Here is a 23,601-nt window from a genome sequence, read left to right on the forward strand (position 1 = left end):
GCAGTATGACAGCAGCTTGGTACTGAAGATGATACTTTTTTCCTATGAAAGTGAATGGGTAATTCACATCTTCATTAGAACCAGAATGCCTGAGCTGAAACATCATGGTGGGTAGTGGATGGCCCAGCAAGAATTACCTTTGCTCTCGAACAGCAAATTAATTTTAAGTGTCACCATCACTATTAAACATTTTATGCTTAAGACAATTTTGTTGCTTGCCTGCCCTAGTCCCTCTGACAACTGCTACTAGAACTTACTGTTAAATACTGGACTTTTTGTCTTCAAAAAACAACTGAACAACAGGACTTTTCTATTCAGTATCTGCAAAACTGCTTAGTGGACTTGAAAACATTAAGCAAGACACACAACTTTTTATTAAAACAAAAATATTTATTCAAGCTGTAAATGCTATGCAGTATTTAGTCACTGGATGGGTTTAATATAAACATCTACTGCATAATCTTGGTTCCTTAGGAATCCTTGTATTGTATCTGAAACATTGCCCTGTTGCTGTACAGATCTCTTACAAGAAAACTTGCAATTTTTTTTTTTTTAATGTCAACAATTTGAGAACAAAGGAAGAAATACCAGTAAAGAAAATTCTGTAGTTTTGGAGCAAGGTGTGCTCATTCAGCAAAATGGAGGCTGAGCTCCTCCTGCACCCCTTTTGGAGAGAGTTTGTGTAACAGCTATAACAACCTCTATGTTAAACAGAAAAATCAGATGCAAATTTTTCCATGTCTGGCTAAAAATTTAAGAGTTAGATAGTATACTTTCTCAGCAGTACAAATGAAAGGTGAGGGAATTGACTTTTGCATTAGAACACAGTGTAATTCTTGTTTAGCTGTTGCTTCAGTAGAAGTATTCATACTGAGGCATGACCGCACACAAAAGTATGTTGCTTAAAAAAGAGCTTTTGCATTTGAATGACATTCAGCAGCAAATACTGTAAACAGAAGGCCTGTCCAAATTAAGGTTCTTGTCTGAATGACTGGCTAGGAAAAACTGCACAAGATGAGAAATGCTTTTTGAGGTTTTACTGGCCTTATGTTTAGCTATTGGTATTTTTGTTATTTCATTCAAAGCCTTACAACACGGCTTTGACAGTTATAAACGAGAGAGTGTGAGCACAAGCCAGTTAGAGCTGAATATTTAAGTCATTCTCAGATTCAACAAAACAATGAGAAGTGGCCAAGGTAGCTGCCCCATCTTAGAGTGGTGAATGACAAACACCACCTTTTCACAGACTGGCTGAGCACTTCGGAGAAGTAGAGAAAGCAGCAGAACACAGACAACGTGGTCTAACAGGAAATGTACAATCTTTCTTACATTTCATTTACACAAATTTACAGTTTTGCAATTTAAATGGCTCTATAATTATGCAAGTGCTTTTTCAAAAATAAACATATACCAACTCAATGATATTTACACTTTGCAACCTGCTTCAGAATCAGCACGACTTTGCTATAAAGTGAAACTTCAGTGCACTGAAAGTGCAACTTGCCCTTTAGAGTTAACTTCTCTTCCCATGCAAAACCTCAGCACTGCTCCTCTGAGCTTCAGGATGGCCTCACTTTAACTTCTTTGTTCATTCATCGTAATGCAAAGACAACAAGAACTTGTCCACATCCATTCCTGCTGGAAAAGAATTTGGGAGCTTCTTTTTCTGTAGGAGAGGAAAGTAACAATTGTGTTAAATACAAAGAACCTGGGGGAACTGAAGATTCTGCAAGCATTCTTTTCTTCCTCATTCTTCCACCTTTTATCTGTTCCTGCACAAATCTGCCCCAGAACTCAGACACTGCCATATGCCCTTCACATGTGCCCCTCTCTCCAAGGAATGGAGCATGTTCCAGTCTTGGTGATTTAGGAGCATGCTAAAACTAAGTCACCAAAGACACCTTTTTGTGTCTCACACTTTGGCTATTTGCCTTTAAATCTTCAAGTCAAAGGCACAGTGCTGCACACTGCAGAGACTGGGAGTATCACTAATGGTACTAAACAAGGATGCAAGAGCAGCCTGAATTCTAGTAAGGCCTACTTTGAGTTCGGCTTAATTCCTACATTCCACTTAAAAACTTGGAATTTAGAAACTCATTCACATTTTAGGAGAAATAATGTAATTGTCATTGGTGCCTATTTAGAGAGTTAGTAGGAGTTACTTGTGCGTATCTGAAGACTAAACCAATCTTAAGAAAGCTTAGTTCAGAGTACACTCAAGAGGCAAAGTTGGAAAAACTGGCCAATTTAAATAGGATGTCAGGGATTTGCACTAGCATCTCTGAACCATTCCACTGAAAATAGTATACACGAAGATACCTAATACATGCTGAGAATTTTAATTAGACAAAATAGATGTTTATACTTGCCTTGATTTTCTTTTTTTTGGATGGTGTTGGAGAGCTCTGAAGGTCTTTTCTACTTGCAGAACGAGAATTTCTCTCCCCCTCATTTAAGTCCTCCAGTTTCCTTTTCTTTACGGTGCTCCTCAAAGCCCTGAACTGCTGGGTGTTGTCCTTGAGGGGGGTTGCAGCGCTAGTCCTTGCGATGGCCGCCCGCGACAGGATCATGAGGGTGTGTGCGGCCATGCTGACGCTGTTCTCGCTGCCCGTCTCGCTGGCCGGGCTGCAGGCGGGCAGGTCTGGCGTGGCGGGGGGCACCATGATGCGGGGCGTGGTGCTGTCCTCATTGAAGCGCCGGCAGGTCGGGGTGCGGACGCTGTCTGTAGTGTCATCCGTGTGCCTGTCCCCGACTCCCGACGGCGTCCGGGGTACTGGCAGTTCTCCGTTCTCAGCTGTCTTTCCAGCAGGGCTTTGCCACTGAATGTCCTGCAGCATCTCCACACACTGTTTAGAGAATGGGCTGGACAGGCCGAGGCCTTGGCCGGAAGCTTTAGCAGGTTCTCGCTTAGGCTCCTTTGAGGACAAAGAAACGGACACCGATGATTTGCCGCTGCCAGCCCCATTTGACAGTGACCCCTGCTTTTTGTTCAGCTCTTGTACTGAAGCAACTGTCTTCTCATTCCATAAGGCAATGCTTTGTTGGCCGTTTGAGAGTTTGGCAGTGTCCTGGCTCTTCTGCTTTTCATCGGTGTCCCTTCGTAGCTCATTTTCTTTGTTTGCTGTTGTCTTGTGGAAGGGATCTAATGAAAGCCCTGCAGTTGCCACCTTCCGCTCGGGCTGTGGCTCCTTTGCAGATGTGCCTCTGTTGCTACCAACTTCTGGCCTACACAGAATTCTGGGCAATGTTTTGTCTTTGTCTCTCTTTGGTACCTGTGCCTTAGCAGAGGAGGATGCAGAGTCAACAGCAAATAAAGGGCTTTCGTTTCTTTCTTTCTGCAATGAACTCTTAGGAGCTTGAATTTGGGTGCTTCCTCCTGGAGTGGGTAGGACGTTATCAAAGCAAAGCACTCTCCTGTGACTCTCACTCTGTCTTGAATTTGAGCCTGTGCTCTCTGCTGGTGCAACAGGTAAGTTCTCTTCCACTTTCCTTCCTGGTTCTGCACTGGTAAGCTTGTCCCAATTTCCAGCCCTGAAAATGAGATGAAAACATTTCACTGACATGTTTATTCTTACTAGGCAAGTTAATTTCAGCTGGCTGGAAGTCCCCACCCATCCCTCTAAAAAGCTCTCTCCATCCTAAATACAAGTATTTTATCAACACATAAAGACCAAGAGTAAGGAATGACAACTGCAGAGAACTCAGAGTTTTCTTGGTATGAAAAAGAGTCTGTACACTGAACAATTATGTACACTGGGGCTCTTCAGCCTGGAAAGAGAGATCACTGAGGGGAATGCAACAGAGCTCTGTCAAGAAAGCCCACAAAAAGGATGCTATCTGCTGTACCTTCCAGTAGAAAAACTAAGGGCATGAAATAACACTGGTATTAGGTTCAAAGCACAAGAAGGTCTGGACACTGCATGTAACTAAACCTGGGAACTTTTTTACCTTGGGATATTTGTGGATGCTGGTAGCTTACTTGACTTCAAAAAGAAACTGAGTGCATTCATGACAGGCAGTCCATCTCAGAATACTACTTATGGCTCTGTAATCCTTGAAGCTGAAATTCCTAAGAGGCTGCCAGAATATATTGGACAATGTAATCACATGTGTGCCTTGTACTCTTCCCTATGCACTTGCTGTGCATGGTGGGACACTGAGCAAGACAAAAAGCTGCTGGTGGGCATCTGGACAGCAACATCCAAACTCCCTGGTGTGTGGTCTCCACCTGACAACCAGCCTCATTCATGTGAAAAAGACACCACAGCACTGTGGAAAGAAAAATGCTTCTGCTCTGTCAGCTCATACCACTGTTCTGTCTGTGCCCTCTGCCTGGCTTATGCGGCATTTCCAAGAGAAGCTTCAGCATCTGTCATTTACGCCTGTAAGGCTTCTCCATGCACATAAACCTCTATGATTTCTAAGCGGAAAAGTCAAGTTTTTGGGATGTTAACTTTGGTATCTTTGAAATGGTAAAAAAGGTCCGAGTTGTAGCAGTTTGTTTTCTTTCCATGAAATTTGAGATGAGACAGAGGGTAAAAAGTGGAAATAAATTACACGTCTTTGCAGGGAAGATTTTGCTCTCTTTGCTATGCAAAACATACATCTAGAGATCAATTTTGAATTACTGAAGTGGTATTATCCAAGTTCTTGCTTCTGTGGTCTTTAAAAAAATCAGTACTTTTTGCATGTTATATGGTTGGGATTTTTTAATGAGTTGACTTTAATGTTCCTGTTTAATCTCCACTTTTCCAACATTTTAAGTGAGTTCTAAATAGGTAGTTTTTTTTAAAAGTATGTGCTAGTTTTCCAATAAAAGATCATTTAACTTCTTACATTTAAACTGAACTTCTGATCTCCTCCTAAACTCTTTTGCTCATTCCAACATCCTTTTCTTTCAGAAGTCCATTAATGGTAAGGAGAATTACTACTGCAGCCTTGCTTCCTTCTCTCATTTGCCCAACAGAAAACTAGTATGTACCCCAATTAGAAATTTAGTTATGTTCATCAACATAAAGTTAGCATGCTGTTGTCCTTGTCATCTTTGCATTCAGTTCTCATTTTTTAAATGAGCAAGCAGAGTTCTAATCTACACAGCTGAAATACAGATGAAGAACCCAATCTAATAAACTCAACTGGATCTGGGTCATAGAATGATAAAGGAAATGAGACTACACTACAAAACCATGGGTACCACTCATGTGAAAATAAAAAACAAAGGTTTTAGTCATTTAAATTTCCCAGTAAATGTAAATGTAGGCAATTCTCCTAGCTTAGACTCTGCTCCAACAATTTTCATTTTACAATTGAGACAGGAGACAATGAAGACAAAGCCATACAAAATTAACACAAGAACAGTAACAAGACAATTCTAGCACAGGCTGCACCAGTCCCAGCACACATCTGAATCAATACTCCTAGCAGACAGGCAGCAGGAAAGGGGGTACTGCTTATGCCACTACTAAAAGAAGCTGCTCTCTTCACCAATTGTGGATGAAGAAATTCATGACAGGAAAAAGCAAGCAAGTTTCAGCTAGCACTACTGACCTCTGTGTTCGAGAATTTGCATGGTTCAAAGGCTCAGCTACATTTGGTACCAGTTTTCCTGGAACAACAGATGAAATATTAATGAATGACAGGTAAATAATTTCACAATTTTAGTACAAAGACATTTCACCTGACAGAGAACCAATAAAGAAAAACCCAGCAACAAACTCCACAGTATTTTTTAACTTTAAGCATTACTAATTAGTAGACTAGCAAAGGTCCCCAACTTAGAACAAAGAAGAAGCTTGCTGTCTACACTTAGATAATACACAGCCCTGGCAAGACAAAACAAACTATCCTGAACTTAAAAATGCACCTGGGGATTTCCAGGTAGAAGGAAATTAACACAGGGAACTCTCAGCTATCCATCAGCAAACCAGAATGCAAACTACTATACAATCCTAGCTTTTATCTTAATTTCAAAATTCATTCTATTTTCATTTTTATGTGCAAGCCTACTCTTTTTTTTAAAGGCAGATAGGCTAAAGCACAAATTGTCCTTGTAACTCAACGTTTCTATTTCCAATTATTTTTCTTTACCCCTTTCCAACACTGAGAAAGGAACATAACTCCAGTCTTGTTACAATTAACTATTTAAAGCAGCAAAGTCTCAACAAAAACAATATACAGAAGTATATACCTGAATGGGCAAAAGGAAAACAGATAGTAGAGTGCATTTTTAATATAAACATGCAACACTTCTAATAAGTATTTTTCCTTAATAAATTTATAGAACTGCTGACTCTTCTAATATCCTCATTACTGTGTGGCTCAGTTCCAATGACAGCAAAGTTTTAAGTAAACTACTTAAAACCAACAAGATGAAAAATAACCAGAAACATAAAGAAAAGCAAACTTTTAAAACTGCATGAGAGCCTTGAAATATTACATTTTGGAAATAAGATTGATGCAAAAACTGGAAGCATGTTATAAGCTGGAAGTTCTTTGTAAACTGAGCAAACAAGAGTCACTAACTGCAGGCACAGACCTCTCTCAAGACAGCCCAGCAGTTGCCAGGAATAGAAGCAGAGACATTTATAAAACTTTTTTTACTTAGAACTGACTTGTCCTTAGAACCCTTTGCTTTTCTTCTGCCCCTCTCAAGAATGCAAGGCAGGCACCTGCATTATTCTTGTTTCTTGCTCCAGGAATCTTCTGTGATTTGGGAGGGATGGGAAGCTTTGGGACACTTCCGTTGCACACTGGATTAGCCACAGGCATGTGAAGAACCTTGAAAGAATCAAAACATTCTATTACAATTTACCAAAGCACTTCTTATCACTTTAATCCTGAGACTCTTTATTTGTGATGTGCTACCTGGCAGGCAGGTGCTGAGAACGTATTTCCATTCTGTCCTACTACGGAGAGAGGTATCATTCCCACCATTCCTTGCAAAACTGGCTGCACTGGAGATGCAATTATAATGGCAGAACCTAAAAAATACCAAAGTGTTAAGATTGTACAGAAACTAAAGATACTTCAGTGAAAAGAAAAGCTTCAAGACAGGATTTCTTAAAATTATTATGCATGGTCAAAACCTGTGGCAAGAAAAGCTCTGGATTTTTAGAAAAACTTCACTGCCCTTTGCTATAGTTCACTACTAGAAAACATGGTAAGCACCAGTTTTATTTTCAGTTTATAAGGAATTCTTTAGTTAAAATCTGTTTTCCTTTGTAAGAGGTAGCTCACAATAAAGTATGATAACCCTATCTTAACGTTTAATCTTTAAATTAAAGTTATTTATAAAAACCAGTAAAAATAACATTAAAGATCTTATTTAGCTGTCAGATATGTGGGGATTATAAAATATGGAAACTATCCTATCACATTATTTGAGAAGTGGAAGAATATTTTCAAAAGTGAAAGGAAACTGTTCCTCTCTCTATGAAAAAAGCATTGAAGAATTCTTTATGCATTATCAAGAATTGCATAAAGAAATCCTAACGGCAGAAAAGGCTGTCACCCTAAGACCTTGCATGTACCTTGTGTGTACCTTGCATGGTCTCTGACTGCACTGGCCTCAGACCTCAATGAAATGACTACACACAGAAGTTCAAAGGTAACTGCAAAAAAGTTCTTAGTTTTTGAAAGAAATCAAAATATGGTGATTACAGTGGTTTATAACTGGTTTTTTTTCATTTCAAAAAGCACTTGAAATTTTTATTGCTGTAGTAATAAAAGATGCTTGTACAAATTTTAAATCATGGAAAGAAATAATGTTATACTTTCATATTTACTTAAATGTAGTAATGCAGACTAGGTTTGAAGTATAAAACAAAACCAAGGAAATCATTTGAGAAGGACTAGACACATCTATACCCAGTTATCTGCACAAAATATGGATACCTATAACATAGAGCATCCCATTTATAACAGGAATCTTATTGAAACAAAAAACTGTTTTATTTAGCCAAAGTAATGGAATTCTTTCCAATATAAACCAAAACGTGATTCCTACATCTAATGCTGCTAAAATTGTATCAGTTAAGCTTCTGAAATATGAGGCTTTTTTTTTTTTATTCAAAGCAGCCTGATCAATGACTTCTTGTAGTTTTATTTAATTTCTACTAGCAACTAATATATTAAAAAAAAAGTAACTCCTGGACAGTTTCAAGTGGCAGACAGAGCAGTTTAAAAAATTATTTACTTTTAATGCACTTAGGGGAAAAACAAAAATAACAAGACCACCGTACAAACACCACATTTTCAGTACTTTTCTAATAACGAGATTACCCTGTGGGAAGTTTGGGGAGACAGTCTGGTTTGCTGGAAATGTATTGCTGGATCTGGGAGGAGTCCGCAACTGTTGTACAGTTGGAGCTTGGGAAGCCAGTGGCATAGAACTGCCAGGCAATACAACTACATTTGATGGTGTTACAGCTGCACCCAAGGTTGCTGGATCAGTCATACATGTGGCTATGTAAAGGTTGCTTGAATTCCCAAAAGCTGTGCTTGTGGCTGGCATCAACTGTATAAATCCCCCTTCATTGGAAAGATGAGTTGAACTTGCAACTGAAAAACCAGTGCAGTCTTCATTCTGAGTGTTAACCGAGGTGACCACAGGATCCTTAGGTCTAAGCACAAGAAGATTCTGCTCTGCCAGAGCTGAATCCACATTTTTTTCTGTGTCTTCTGAAGTGAGACATTTGGGCAAGCCTGCAGTTTTGGTTGGAGATTTGGCTGGAGATGACAATATTATAGTAGGCAAATTTTCTCCTGTGATGCTGGAAACAGCATTATTTAATTCTGTGTCTGATGCAATAAACGGATCATCACTGATGATGATCTTGAGGGACATTATATTAGAAGGATCAACATCCATTGGTTGACTGCTAGAAGATACACTGCTTATACTTTTGGCCTCAGTACCTGACTCCTCTGCTGAGGATGCAGTTTCAGGGAGAGGAGAGTGGCATATTTCAGAGGTAGTAAGGTTGTTTTCAGTGGATACTACAGAAATGTTTGTACATGCATTATCACCAGATGAGAAATATAAATTATCAGTGTCTACTTTTGTGGAAGATGAAGGTTCTTGCATCTCTCCTTGTGTACCCTTTGTGTTTGGCAGTTCTGAAGGGAGGTTAAAATCTTTCTTATAAGGCTTATCAAGTGTATGCTGATCATTTGAGTAAGTTTTGTTAGAAGTATCAACAACTTCAAGCTGCAACTGTGTTTTGTCAAGATCTGTGATGTCCACTGCAGATCCCACAGCACAGTCTGCCTGTGTGCTCTGGTCCTGATGGTTAGAGGGATGGCTGGAGTTCTCCTGTGAAACACCAGGCAAGGCAGCTGGATCACTGGTTACTGTCTGTTGTTTTCCTGCATCTGCCGATGGGCTAGAAATGGATGAGCTGTTTCTTCTCAACAGTGCACTGTGGCCAGGGCTCCCATCAGAAGGGCTTCCAGGAAGTCTTTTTTCAGACAGTGATGTGTCTGGTGATAATTGACATTTACTTCCAGAATCAGTTTTGTTTTCAACAGCTATAGTATCCTCTGCCACTGAAATCAAAGGAATCTGTGGAGTAGCAGGATGAACATATTCTAAATTAGGACTACTTTGAGAACTATCACTTGGTGGGCCTTTTTCAATTTCCATAGCACTCTCACTTTCAGATATTAATGTAGATGACTCCTTTGTAACATAAGTGTCTGCGCAGTGTTCATTACATTTGCTATCAGAACTCTGTCTCTTGTTAGGTTCAGTCAAATCAGACACCGAGTCAAAAGCAATTTCCAGCTCTCTAATATGTTCAGGGGAAATGGCTGTAAGTACTTCAGTCTGCTTCCTTGGTCTACAGTTTCCATGCAGCTGTTCACTGGTGGGATTTTTCTTAGCCATATCATCATCATTAATGCTGGTTTTCAAGGCACATGATGCTTCTCCTAACTGAAAACCTTTACAGGATAGTGGTTCTCCAGAATTATCACCTGTAAAAGACAGAATAAACCAATTCCGTAATTATTAGAACAACTGATCCTTTTAGAGTGTTTTAGAAATAACTATCAGTTCAATGGAAAACTATTTCCCATGAAACTAAGTGGGAACTCATCCTGAGGTTCAAGTTGAGTGGCATATATAATATGTCTAGATGACTAGATAATCTGAAAAATCAGTTTGTACATTACTACTAAGTACACAGATAACATGTAAATATCTCAGGTCATCAGATTTCCAGAAGCACAAAAACCATCTCATGGCTCTACTTCTCATATACTTTCACTAAATACCTGCTACTCATGGACTATTGTTAAGAATGGTGGAGACAGACTAACATCCCCTTTGTCCAGAGTAAGACTCTTTTTGTGTATTAACAGATACATTACAGAAGAGAGATAAAAAATTAATATGGTTAGATGTAAAATAATCTGTTTATGTGTTCCACAATGGATACTGCAAAGTATCCATTTATTGATAGTCTGCTTGCATTGAGGAGCATATCAAGTACAACTTTTAAGTACACTGATGGGACTACTGTTAAATGTAATAGATTGAAACTTTGTAACAGGCCAGTTGTATATGTATGTTCACTCAATGTAAATGTCCACGTGGATATTATCACTGAAAAAAAATTCTAAAATGTGCAAATTGTCTGAAAATATTTTCATAATGAAAAGTTAACAGAGAAATCTTAGACAAAAAAAAACCCGTACATCTGTTAGCTTCTTCTGTTCCTAAAGAACTTCCAAATGTTTCCAGGCTATCTTCAGCCACCAGGATTTCGTTTTCTACTCCATTCCGACCAGAAATACCAGCAGGTAGGTTCTTGTTTACCTTGCTCTTTCCTATTTTCAAAATAAAGCATGAAGAATGGTTAAATATGTAATTTTCCACATACATGTCATCACTACCTTTTAAATGAACCCCAGTGTAAAGATCTCTTTATGGTTCATGTGAGGATACCCCTGAAAATTTTACAACAGCAAACAAGTATAAACTATCATCCTTCAGAGCTGGAATGTCTAAAATAACAGCAATAAAACAATCACTGAACCAGCACAAACCCAGAATATCAGCCACAGAAAAATGCTGTATTTTATAGCTGTGTATAAATGTATCTAAGAATCTAATTCTGTGTAAAGGCATACCAATGTCATTTCTCTTTCAAGAGGCCTGCTGAATTCCTTTGCTTTTTCAAGCAATGCTTGGGAAAGCTCATCACTCAGGATGCTTTACAGTAACAGTACAACTGAGTACAATGTAGCCTACCATAATCAAACCAGTCAAACAGAGCCTGGAAAGCTGGATCTGATTCTGTCTGTTCCAGAATGTCCTGAATAGCCTCTTCTGACATATGAATTTCACCCTGAGAAAACACATGATATACAGAACTGTTAGACAGTTACTTCCATAACTTAAAAACACAAACAAAACAATTGTTTTCTTTTCAGATTGATTTTAGTTCTATTACTTCTGCTCAGCACAGAGACATAAAGACTAATGCTGGGAACATTTCTGCCACAAATTTAATGTCTGTTAAAAAAATCTTAGTGATTGAAGCTTTAGAAATAAGGAGCTCCAAAATCCAAATGTCTCTGTCAGACATCACCCCCACCATGTGTGTACTGGAGTATTCTCCACATAATGGCCAGCACTAGCCAAAAAGGAAGGCTAAATCTCAGGCTACACTGGAAGCTTATGCACGTGGTATGGATGGTGCGAGCCTGTACAAGCAAACCACTGGTAAAAAAAAATCCCCAAATTAATCCTAATTTCTGAGGTTTGATTATATTATATATTTAGAAGCCAACAATAAGTAAATGGAAGTTTTATTCCATATACCCATTTAACGCTCTATAATATAGCCTCCAACTACTTCTTTGTGGAAGGCATTTTGGAAAGCACAGCTACATGGGACAGTGCTCTAAGGGTCCTGATTCTTGTTCTGTGGCAGCCCAGGAATAAAATGAGTATCCAGTACATACATACTCAAGCGATTAAATACCAAGTTTGTCTTGCCTTTCTGGAGACCCTCTAAGCACTCTCCAACCTTTGATATATATCTCTACCTTTTTTGATATATATCTCCACCTTTAAGGGTGGATATTCCATGGTATATCCTTGATTTTGTATCAGCAACTCCAACCAAACCATGAAGCTTTATTTCTGCTCAGAATAATGGAATACAGCTTTTTAGCTCTATATTTTGACAACAACTGACCTAAAATCACCAAGCAACAGAAGAATAGCATTTATAAACCAGACACCTCTACTTCATAAACAGGGAACTGCTTCTACTCTCCTGTCTTTCTCATGAGTGCTGTGAAATTTCCCTCTTTAAAATCCTTTTCAATTCTGTGATTGCCAGCTTGAGTCTTACAGAAAAATGAAAGGAGAATACTATAATTATGTTTAGTTTGTAGAAGCAGAACACACATTTCCTCCAAAAGCAGGAAAATACTAAATTTGAAGAAAAAGCACCATTATTTAGGCTCCAAAAATAATTTCTCTCGATCCATGCTTATCTTTGAGCAAATCACAAAATCAGATCAGATTAAACGTACTTACAGACAACAAGGTATTTTAAATTCTTTTTTCTTCTCTAAGGCTATTGATTAGATCCCCAGTCAGAAACTGGTAGCCAATTACTAGTACAAAAGACTGAGTGAGAAGCAGGCAGCTGGTGCGTGGGACAGAGTTCTTAAATCCAGTCTGAGTGTAGGGTTACCAGCTAATTACTGCCAGAAACAATCCCACTCCCTTGGCTTCGACCCTGCTGCATGCTTATGCTGCCTTGGACAGGCACTGGGAATGAATTCAGAATGCTAAACTGGCACAAAATGAGCTCCTGCAGAACACCAGTGTCTGTCAGCTCAGTTCCTTGAGCCTGGCCAGCACCACACAAGGTCAGAGTTCACACCTCTGCAAAGGAAGCTGCGGAGCTGCCCCTGCACAGAGGGGAGCATCAGAGAGGCTCAGCTGTGCTGGCAAACAGAAACAAAAAAGAAAGGATAGGAAGAGGAGAGAATATCCTCAGATGTCAGAGGTTCAGCATAGTTCCCATAACTGATCATTCTCACAAGCCTGGTCCTAAAAACAATGTGAACAGGGCAATCTACACCTACCTGAAGTCCAAGGATTTCATCAATTGAAGTCTCCTGTTCTGTGGGACCACTGTCTGTCTGTTTAGGGGCCTGAGCAACACTGCCATCACTGCAACATGTATGTCATTAGTTCAAAACTCAAAAATAAATCAATTAAGAAAATATATGAAGTTTAGAGGGTCCTTTTATTACCTCCCCAGGATTTTGTTAATGTTTTCAGCGAGCTTCTCCTGAAGAGATTTGTTGCTCAGTATTTTTTCTCTGGCATTTTCAATAACCAGTTGCTGGAAAACAGTTTTGAAGTGGTCAGGTTTCTATTTTTAACATCACTAGAAAAGGAGCATGAATTTCTGACTAACTGGTAAAAAATAATTAAAAAATCAATTCAAAGAGAGAAGACTTTTATAACAGAGTCATCTTTGACTGCATTACACTGCTACAAAAATCAACTTAAAACATTCCTGTACTTCTACTCTCTTAAAGTACAGCGGGGTTTATTGTGCCTTCTGGTTTTCATTCTCTGAGGAATTACAGTGTTCTGACAGCCTACAGGTATCTTAGCAAAGCAAATAAACCAAGAAAAACAAAACACTACATAGCCACGTCAACTTTATGAATTTAGTACATACAAGAGGTAGTTCAAATACAAACCAATACATTTATCTTCTAAAGGTAATTTCTGTAAAAACCAGGAAGAACAACATGTTAAAGACTAGTTCTCTTGAGTTTGACTTTGTTTCTTAAGTCTAAATACCTTCTGTAGGCATATACTCACTGGGAAGTTACCATCAATTAACTCTTCTAGGGGCTCACTTTCTTTTTCTACTACTGCTTCTTCAGAGTCTTGAGAGCTTCTAGTTGCTGAAAGAGGTCCAGATGTTGCAACACTTTTCCTCTTCTGAGATTCACTGAAACGTACCAGGAAATTTATTATGTAGTTTATGAGAAAATTGCAAACAGTAGACCCAATGGTGAGTAAATCAAGTGCTTCTGTTCCTTTTTAGCAAACAAAAGATCTTAATCATCAGAAAATTAACTACATATTGAAAATGCAGTAAAAGCTGGTACCTGTTTTATCATCTCTTACACATCTATTGTGTCTGCCTTTACAGAAGTTATAAATTTAGAGATTGTAGGGAAATGGCATAATGGCAAACTGAATTCCATGCCCACTATTCTGCATTTACTGCCCCTCCACTACATGTACTCTAACTGGTGGTACCAGTTAGACTGGTACTAGTAAACTGCAACTCACAATCAGATTTGGGCATTACCACTGAAAACGAAGACTTCTCAAGGAGCACTTATTTTCAAAGAAGAAAACAAATCTTAAGTTCTGTAAGAATTTATCTGATAAATAGGAAAACTAATGTTTTTATAGGAGAACAGTGTAGGTTCTTCTGAAAACATCTATTGGCAGTGGCACTAAAATTACATTTTAAAGAATCAAGACATATTAGGAAAGACTTGGGGAAAAATGGACATTTGAGTCAGAGAACAAAAAATGCAACACCTAGTGTAAGAGAAGTTTTTCACAAAACTTCTAGTGCAAATATTAACATTTTTCTGAGGAAATTTACTCAATTCAATAATTTTATGAAGTTAAATGCACATTATTATCAATATTAAGAATTTCCGTAATTGAAAAGGACATTTTGGAAGGAATACCAAGTCTCAGCTCCAAGATTATTTGTCTATGTCTAATACTGGAGTAAAGACAGAGTGTACACAAAGAAGCATGAGTAGCCTTCTATCAGTCTATTGTTAAGCTCTTTGATTTCCCTTTCCTCTGTGAAACATCAAACACTGGCCCCTCTCCACAGATCTTACATTTGAAACACTCCATCATTGAAGAAATTTACACTAAAGGTTAGAACACTGTCTCATTTCTAAACAATTAAATAAAAATACCAGCCAAAACCAAACCCACATCCCTTTTACCTTTTTCGCCTTCCTGGAGAAAGCAAGTTTGAATGAAGCTTTCGTTCTTGTGATGTTGGAACTTGAATGTGTATGAGACCTCCTGCTTTATAGAGAAAACCAAACAAAAATAGAAGTCATGATGCCAATACATTTTCCAGTGACACTGTTAAAGCACTACAAGATCTACACATTGCTTACTATGTTCCAATCAATTCCTGGAAAGTCTTACAAAAGAATTTGGTATTGTCACGGAAATAAGGACCAGTCCTTTTAAACATATCCTGAAATAGACATCCACTTAATGTGGATCATCCCTATCTGATGAAACAAGTTATTTGGGTGAGGGTGAGAGCACAGAACAGAATAACCACAAATTAATGCATTTCTGATTTCTGAACTCACAGCGGCAAGCAAGTATGCAAGAGCCATCTCTCTTTTGGGCAATTGTCGCACTTATTTTCTTTTAATCACCTGAATCAGTCTGGAGAGCTGGGGAACAAAACATGAATTTTCTGGAACTTTTTGGTGGAAGATGATTAGCCCTGATTTTAGAAAACTTCCATTAATAGCCACAGATTTTTCACAGAAAAATAAGGTTTAAAAATTTTTGCAACTTACTGTTGATCTTGTTTTCTTGAGCTTGTGACTGGTTCACAAACAGTGTACTCAGTCTTGTCTGCGGCATGCTTTGATTTATTGTTGGCCTGTGAATTACTTGAGGAGGTACAACAGAAGAAGAGGAATTCTGTTGCCCTGACTGATGGACTACTGACAACAGTCCTGAGTTTGCAGGAGCCGACTGCTGAAGCATTCTCTGCCTTTTCATTTCTACAATTCCACTTCTTGTACGTACTGGAAATAAAGAGAAGATGAAAACATATGATAAAGGAATTTCTAAAAATTAGTGATATTCACACAAAATCTGTTTAAAAAAATTTAAACAACGGAACACCACCCAATCCAGTGAATCTCAAATCTGGGAACGATCACTATCTATATCTCACACTCCCTTTTCTTATACAGTAAAAATACTACAGAGAAAAACTTATTTTTAAGTAAACCAATTTTTCTTTGTTGATAGTTAATTTTCAGCTTTTGTAATGAAAGAAACAACTTTAGATACAACATGTATGTTTTTGTATTTTGGCTGGATATATGTTTGTATATATGACAAATGTTACAAGACTGTAATATGTTTTCATGTTCCTCTTCTACAGTAATCCAACTGCATTACAATTAAACCAGCTACGTTTTTAGTTCATCTATGAAGCATAAATTAAGTCAGCAGTTTCAGGAGCGGGGCAGCAGTTTTTAAACCTTTTAACCATGTAAATTTCTAAAAAAGTTTTTTTCAGCAGAGGAAATGCTATAATAGAGAATTTATGCCCCTTGCAAAAAGCTCCGTTTTTCTTACTTTCCTTTCCTGATCATTACAGTAATCCACAGACCACACTAAAGACAAAAGACATGCACTACTCATTGCTGCAGAAGGCCCCTATTTTTTTGCCAAAACAGATAATTTTAACATAAAACCTACTGATCCCATGGAATTGACTCAGTTACTTACTCCTCTGGTTAGAAGAAAATCTGAAATCTGAATTCTGCATGCTCCTAAAAAATAAAGCAAGTGACAGAAATTAATGGAGCATAATGGAAGCACTCAGCTACACAGTGTGACACTACCTATCACATGGTTAATGTCAGTCTGACCCTAACCACACATTCCTTCACAAAAATCCATTGATTGCTCTTTTTATTCTTTCCAACAATCGTCAGAGATCCTTCAAGTGAAGTTTACTGTTTCATTTTTGATCAAATAACCACAAAGGTATCAGATTCTAAATGAGTCATAGTGTATTGTTTTATTACAGGAAGACTACATGCTCACACTAATGCCCTCCTTATTTGCTAGCCCCTCCTTAAAATCTTTAAATGTCTGCTCAACTATCAACTCTAACATACCCATCTTTTTCACTGTCTCTTAAAGGAAACAGAGAGCTAAACCATTCTCATACAATGATAAGGGGAGTTGGTCATCATAGGGACTCACTTTTAGAGTGAAACATTACTTTCTTCATTTCAAAACTACGTTACCTGATCTGAGAAAGTGTATAGTCTAATTTTTTCCACAGAGATGACATCATCGCTGGAACTTCATTTGTTGTTTCTAAAATGAACCATAAAAACAAATTGATGCCCAAAACTGATATATGCTGAGAGAAAAGTAAAATCACAAACAAAATGATTATTATGGAGTGTTTCAGACATCATCTAACTTTAGATGTCTTGTTGCCTTCTTAATAGTCTATTAATTAGAGAGCCCTAACTCCTACTTTAAAGAATTTTGATTTATATGGATACAGTTCTGGTTTAGAAGCCTTGATGAAACTGAATTAATGACTATAATTCTTACTGGAATTTGCACATGGTGTTGACTCCTCAGCAAACACATGCTAACCTAACTTATGCTAACCCCCCCAACTCACTTCTGGAAATGGTATTCATATTCCCAAGTCACTTTTGTGCCTTTGAAAATCATAACCTGGCAGACAGGCCTTAAAAGTAATAGTTTATTTTATGATATTACCCAAACAGGTAAAAACATTTGGTGTTTTTGAAGCACCGAACATTAGAAGTGTGATGGAAAAGATAAGTAAACAATTCAATTTACTAAGTTTTTCAAGATGCCAAGTACAAAGCATTTTGAAGGACGTACATCTGTGTCTTAGTTACCATTTCTGTCACACCTAGTGTGAAAGGAAAAAAATGCTCAGAAATGTTCCCTGTATGATTTTTAATACCAAGCACCATTAAAATATGATCACACAATAGATATGAAAAACCTTTAAGATTTGGAAATGTTCAGAAGCTTGATAACTAATTTCAAAACCAGGAAATGCTCTAGCTCTGCCTACAGTATTCATATAAAATATTAAGTAGTTCTGAAACTATTTTAGTTAGTCTTAAAAACAAGACAAGAAATATTTCATACCATAGGACTCCTCCTGATTATATCATGGAATCATAGAATACCTTAGGTTGGAAGGGATGCATAAGGATCATTGAGCCCAACTCCCTGCTCCTCACTGGGCTACCTATTTCTAAACCACGTGACTAAAACCATTGTCCAGATTCTCCTAGAATTCTGACAGGGCTCAGTGCCATGACCACTTCCCTGGGTAGCCTGTTCCAGAGACTGACCACCCTCTCAGTGAAGAACCCTTTCCTAAGATCCAATTTGAACTTCTGACACAGCATTTCATTTTTATCACATTCTGTTACTAGACACCAGAGAGATAAGCACCTTCCCCTCCTATTGATAGTATAAACAATAAACAGTACAATTTCACAAGCATAAACCTATACATTTTGCACATTTTATTATATCTCTATGTTTTTGAGATATAAAAATGCTTACATTTGAAGTGAAAATATATGCTGGCATATGCAAACTAAGATAATCAATTACTTTTGCTCACTAGATGTAGTGGCTGTTGGCTGCGTAATATGGTAACCTTCCAACTGTAGCCTAAGTGGGGGATTACTCTAAGACCATACACCTCTTCCTCAAGGAGTTCACAACAGATAAATAAAAATAAAACAACACCTCATTCTGAAGGCTTACCTTTTGTTTTCATGGCTACGTATTCATTAAGAATTGTTGTCAAGTTTTTTCCACACAGCGACTGGAAAAAAAACCAACTGATCTTAGAATTTTCACTAATAACTTCTACTTCCTCTGCTGTAGCACGTCATATTTAAGAAGCTCTTTAACAGTCTACACCATGCTGACCCTCAGTATAAGGGACTGTACTTGGTAGAGAGCAATCAATGGAACAAAATCCTCTTATGTGCCCAAAATGTGAAGTACTCTATCTCAAGGCACAACACTGGTAGTTAGAGCTGTCTGACCTTCGCTCACCTTTTTTATTACTGAATAAAACCATGAAAATTAGATGATGAACAGCATGGTGCTCATTAGTCTGTTACTGATGAGCAGTAACAGACTAATGAGTATGTATCATGCTGGAAAACAACACGCACTAAGATGGAAACATGAAGGAACCTGTCTGAAGCAAAAGTTTTAACAGTCACACAGAATTAACCTTCTTATCATGTTTACTTGTCCTGTTCTTTTAGGTGACACAAAGATAATTAAAATTTTTAAGTTACCACTATCGTATACCTTCCTCTCTTGTTTACTAGTGGGAACTCTACAAGACATGACAAATACAGCCCTTTATTGCAAGTATTTGAGCTGCAGTAAGAATTTTTCTCAGATACTATGATACCACTTTTATGTGAACAACAGGAAAACATTTCTACTGAGAAAAGGATGATTATAAAAAGCCTTATTAATCTGGATAACCTATCTATATGTTTTCTAATTTTTGCTGGCCATAGCTTGGTTCTCAACTCCCTACCACCAAAGTGCAGATGAGTGAGCACTAGTAAATAAAATAAATTCAATATTTTATTTCAAAATGTGCATCAAGAAGGTGCACCTTGGACCTCAGAAAAAACTCACAAATTTTGAATTCTGTGGACAAAGTCCCAGACAATGAAATTAACTAATATACTAAAAAAATGAAACAGAAAACATGAAGAGGACACACACATAGACACTAAAAGTTTGATACACAGCAATACCTAAACCCTGTGATTGACACAGTATAGTAAAAATTCCATTTTGTATACTTGTTTAAAATGCAAACTATCTAATTATGCTCTAGAGCTCTACATATGCATCTATAGATGTGGCTACACACTATTTATGCACACCCAAAATCCTGCCTTTCACCCAGAACAATGCAGATGATACTGGACAGAGAGGAGGCTGAACACAGCTTTTGTCAATAAAATTTGTTAGATTTAGATAAATCTGAGGTGCCTTACCTAAATATTTACAATGCACCTGAAATGGAAAATTATTGGCTGCCATGTCTAGAATTGTTAAGTGATCTTAGTAAATTACAAAAGTAGCCCTAAAATCAATAAAACCCTTGTGACAACACCCTTCCATAAATCAACCTCAAATCTGTAAGGCAGACTAAGCATAATATGCTGAAACCAATTTGCATATTTCACGCTTAAATGTTTCTTAGTAAGCTTAAATACTAGAAACAAAATAACTGCTAATATCACAGGATGAAAAAACACTAAACAGATCAAATATCAAACATTTTAAGTAGCATTTGAGAATTAATTGTTACACTGAGAAATCCCCGATATTGTTTTCCATGGATGCAAGACAATGTAACTTTCTGCTTTGCAAATACAAACTCACCAGCAAGCAGGCTGGAATAAAGCCATCTTCTGTACAGTGCTCTGCATATTCTTTCAAATCTGAGCTTTCCAGAATAAATTGATGGCAGGTAGCTTGAAGATTTTCCTGTTGCAAATAGCCTGCAACAAATCAGATAGAAAATTTTGCTATTTCATTCATTACTTCTGCTCAATAGGTATCAAATCTGAATACAGTGTTGGGATAATCAGATAAAAATTTCTATGTAATAAAAGGAAAGTGACATTATTTCGAAAATACATACATTCCTACCAGATATTTAACAGTTAAAACCCAAAAGAGAAAAAAAAAAAGATTGGAATTACACTGTATTTTCAAAGTACTCAAGACTGGAAGTGAGGCAATATGAACAAATTTTAGTTTATCTTTACACACAAGAAAATAAAAGTTCTCAGCTCAGAAGGCTGACAGACAAACTCCCATATGGGCTGAACCACCCTATTTGATACACCTCAATGGAAATCTACAATATTTTGTTAATGAAATGCATTGCTATGTAAGAGTAATTCTCCACACATTGTACTGTTTCAAAATAGGTAAAACCTTTACAGCTGCTGCAATAGTGGATAAGATTTATTAAGAATATTGGCACTGTACAAAAATTAGTAACAGAAAAAGGTTCCCCCCCCTCACTTACAGTAATTTTCATTTAGGATAGATGTACCAGATGCAAATTTTTCTCTAAGACTCACCCTAAGACTCAGTAGTTACCATCACAGAAAATGTACTGACAAAGTTTTCTTTTCATCAAATATGTTATGCTTTAATTAAATATTTTAACCCTGCTTTAATCTTCAAACATCTTAAACACTGAAAGATGGAAATAGACCAATATGAATGAAGGATTCTAGAATAAGGAACCACAGAGAATATGTTTCTTCTTTTTTGCTCTTAGCAGAGCTTAGCATGGAATGTTTTAAGGATAAGATAAATCATGTGCCTAGTTATACAATGCAGGATACATACATTATCTATTTCAATGGACCCCCAAAATAGTCTACCTCAGTTCATGAATGCCTGCAGAAAAATGTGCCCTTTAAGTTTAAATGAAAACAAATATCTTTCAGCAGATCTGAGTACAGCTGAAGAAAACAAATAGTATTTCCAACATGCAAGCCTTGTTCAAGTGAATTTAATCACAGTGTATGAGCAGGCCTATCTGACAGAAGACAGCGGTGCTTGTGGAAAGGAAAGAAGTATCCTACTTAATTTTTAATTTTTCAATTTCATTTTTCTAGAAAAATCTCAAGCCACAAGTGGCTGAATGTGTATTTCTCATAAACACGATGCTATCTCACGGTGGTCCAGGCTGGAAGATGGGGTATTAGGCTCGGTGGAGCTCTGATCTGTGCTGGTATGACTGCTCTTATAATCAAACTTACTTGAATAGTTACACAAAAAGTTGCTATTTTTCTTTCTTGAACCTACTACTACAGTACCACAAGGGATGACTGAATGTTTGCATACAGGCACATTTGACATACACCAGTTTCCTGGAAACAAACATTCCAAGGGCTGAAAGTGCCCGTGCCGCTTGCCCAAAGTGCCTGTGCATACGCTGTATAATGACACAGGAGTATGTGATCCCTAAGGTCACCAAAACCAAAGGCACAAAAGGTGATGTATGTTTTGAACGTATGGAAATTATTCAATATTTTGTTCTACCTTAAGAAATGTCTAACCCATAGTACACATTCACTCTATCAAATAGGAAAATATAAATGTTCTTATGCATTTTCTTGTGTGTGAGCTCAGCTTATAATTTTAGTTTTGTTTCTTTAACAAATATTCATCAACCTTCACAGCACCAGAAAGATTTTGCGGGGGGCCTGGGAGAGAAAGATGGAAGAGCTTGCACTGGGAAGTCTATTTACCCACTGAAATTCAGAGATGTCTCACAGAAGAGGAATCCCTATTAGAGAACAGAAATGGTTACAAGGAATGTCCTGTTCTACAACCTTAGGTTGCTCAGAGGTTTTCCAGACATGATGCATGCTCCATGCCACAACAGACACAAGATAGGATGGATCATTCTCAGCGCACAGGATGCCAAGATTGTGTGCTACATCTTTAGGTCTCTGGTAAGCACATAAGAAAAGCATTCTACCTGGAAACTTGTAACTTCACCAATCTTGTTTGGAAGAGCGCAATGAGAGATCTCACTTGTATGAATTCAAATCTTCTTTTACAGTCCATGGAGTTTCTAAAAATCCTGTTACTTCACAGTAATAAAAAAATTGCATCGCTCACTAGCCTTTTTCTCAAAGCAGTACCAAGCAACATTTCAGGTAGTATTTAAAAATAAATTTTGCTGGGGGAATACTGAAGAAGAGATTCAGTTTTAATGGCTTTGGATTTTAAAAGACTGTGAACTACTGAAAACTGAATTTCACAGGGCAAGCTGCCAGGAAATCTTGGCAACCTGAGCCAATAAGTACTTACTACGTGTGGGACTGAAATATGTGAGTCATATTTTTGCTTACCATCGACTTGCTCCCACCTTTGGCAGGATCCAAATAATCCACAGCATAAAGTCATTTTAAAAAATTCACTGGCTGCTACCAGTGTCCTGAACACACTTACACAGTGTTTTCCATAGACTCTGATCACGCCTGAACTTCTAGTGCACCCTCAAAAATGAGCGAAACATGGCCGAAAAGAAAAACTATCTGACCCTTAACGCAGCCTTCCCTGGGATTTCGGGTCACCCTTGGACTCCTCCTGTAATCAGGAACTGTTTAAGCACCGCTCGGCAGCTCTCAGTCTGCAGGTGGGCACCGGAGACCACCACGTTTCCTTGGACTCGTGAAGAACCCGAGCCCAAGGCACGGCTGGGGAGCGGCCTGGTCCCCCAGGACCCGAATCCCTCAGAAGCGAGCTGCGTTCGCTCCCCGACAGAGGCCGGGCCGGAGGGCGGCGGGGGCCAGCCCAGGAGCTGCCCGGTATAAGCCCCGGCAGTAACAATCCCAGCCTGGGGGGACCAAGAGACGCTGCCGAGGGTCAAGGGCGAAACCGGCTGTGTCCCGCCGCGCCTCGGGCGGCTGACAATGCCCGACAGAGCCCTCCCGGCGCGGCCGGTGCTACGCGCCTCACCCATGCATCCCTCCGTCCCTCCCGGCTCACTCACCCAGCACCAGCCGGGCCACGTCGGACGGCAGCAGCATGGCCCGAGACGGAGCGGGGCACGGGCGGGCGCAGCTCCCCGAGCGCAGCCGGCCGCCCCGCCACCCAGGCGAAGGCGCGGAAACTCCGCCAGCCAGCGCCGCGCCCGGCCCCTTCCGCCG

General features: G+C 38.5%; 1 protein-coding gene across 5 annotated transcripts; it reads right to left on the minus strand.

Annotated features, from left to right (window-relative positions):
• Positions 1–341: 341 nt before the first annotated feature.
• LOC128782210 (protein NPAT) lies at positions 342–23,592 on the minus strand. 5 transcript variants are annotated; one of them, XM_053932474.1, is made up of 18 exons: positions 23,445–23,592; positions 20,300–20,418; positions 18,638–18,698; positions 17,107–17,179; positions 16,580–16,623; positions 15,631–15,864; positions 15,031–15,115; positions 13,865–13,997; positions 13,282–13,373; positions 13,111–13,198; positions 11,255–11,351; positions 10,699–10,830; positions 8,281–9,975; positions 6,865–6,980; positions 6,669–6,777; positions 5,548–5,605; positions 2,370–3,531; positions 342–1,666 (listed from the first exon to the last, which is right to left on the minus strand). In XM_053932474.1, the coding sequence occupies exons 1-18, from the start codon at positions 23,479–23,481 to the stop codon at positions 1,589–1,591; spliced, it is 4,413 nt and encodes a 1,470-aa protein (XP_053788449.1). In that variant the 5' UTR covers positions 23,482–23,592; the 3' UTR covers positions 342–1,588. The 5 variants fall into 5 exon arrangements, with proteins under 5 accessions (XP_053788449.1, XP_053788433.1, XP_053788428.1 ...); XM_053932458.1 differs by having other exon boundaries at positions 6,612–6,777; XM_053932453.1 differs by lacking the exon at positions 23,445–23,592 and adding an exon at positions 22,801–22,875 and having other exon boundaries at positions 6,612–6,777; positions 15,031–15,112.
• Positions 23,593–23,601: the final 9 nt, after the last annotated feature.

This window comes from Vidua chalybeata, chromosome 2 (genome assembly GCF_026979565.1).
Source record: "Vidua chalybeata isolate OUT-0048 chromosome 2, bVidCha1 merged haplotype, whole genome shotgun sequence".
In the NCBI taxonomy this organism is placed as follows: domain Eukaryota; kingdom Metazoa; phylum Chordata; class Aves; order Passeriformes; family Viduidae; genus Vidua; species Vidua chalybeata.

Coding starts and splice junctions, on each gene's coding strand:
- LOC128782210 (XM_053932444.1), bottom strand. CDS start 22,855: ATGACTTTATGCTGTGGATTATTTGGATCCTGCCAAAGGTGGGAGCAA. Junction 15,116..15,630: donor TCAAGAAAACAAGATCAACA/GTAAGTTGCAAA, acceptor TTCTCTATAAAG/CAGGAGGTCTCATACACATT. Junction 13,374..13,864: donor TAATTGATGGTAACTTCCCA/GTGAGTATATGC, acceptor ACTGTTTTCCAG/CAACTGGTTATTGAAAATGC.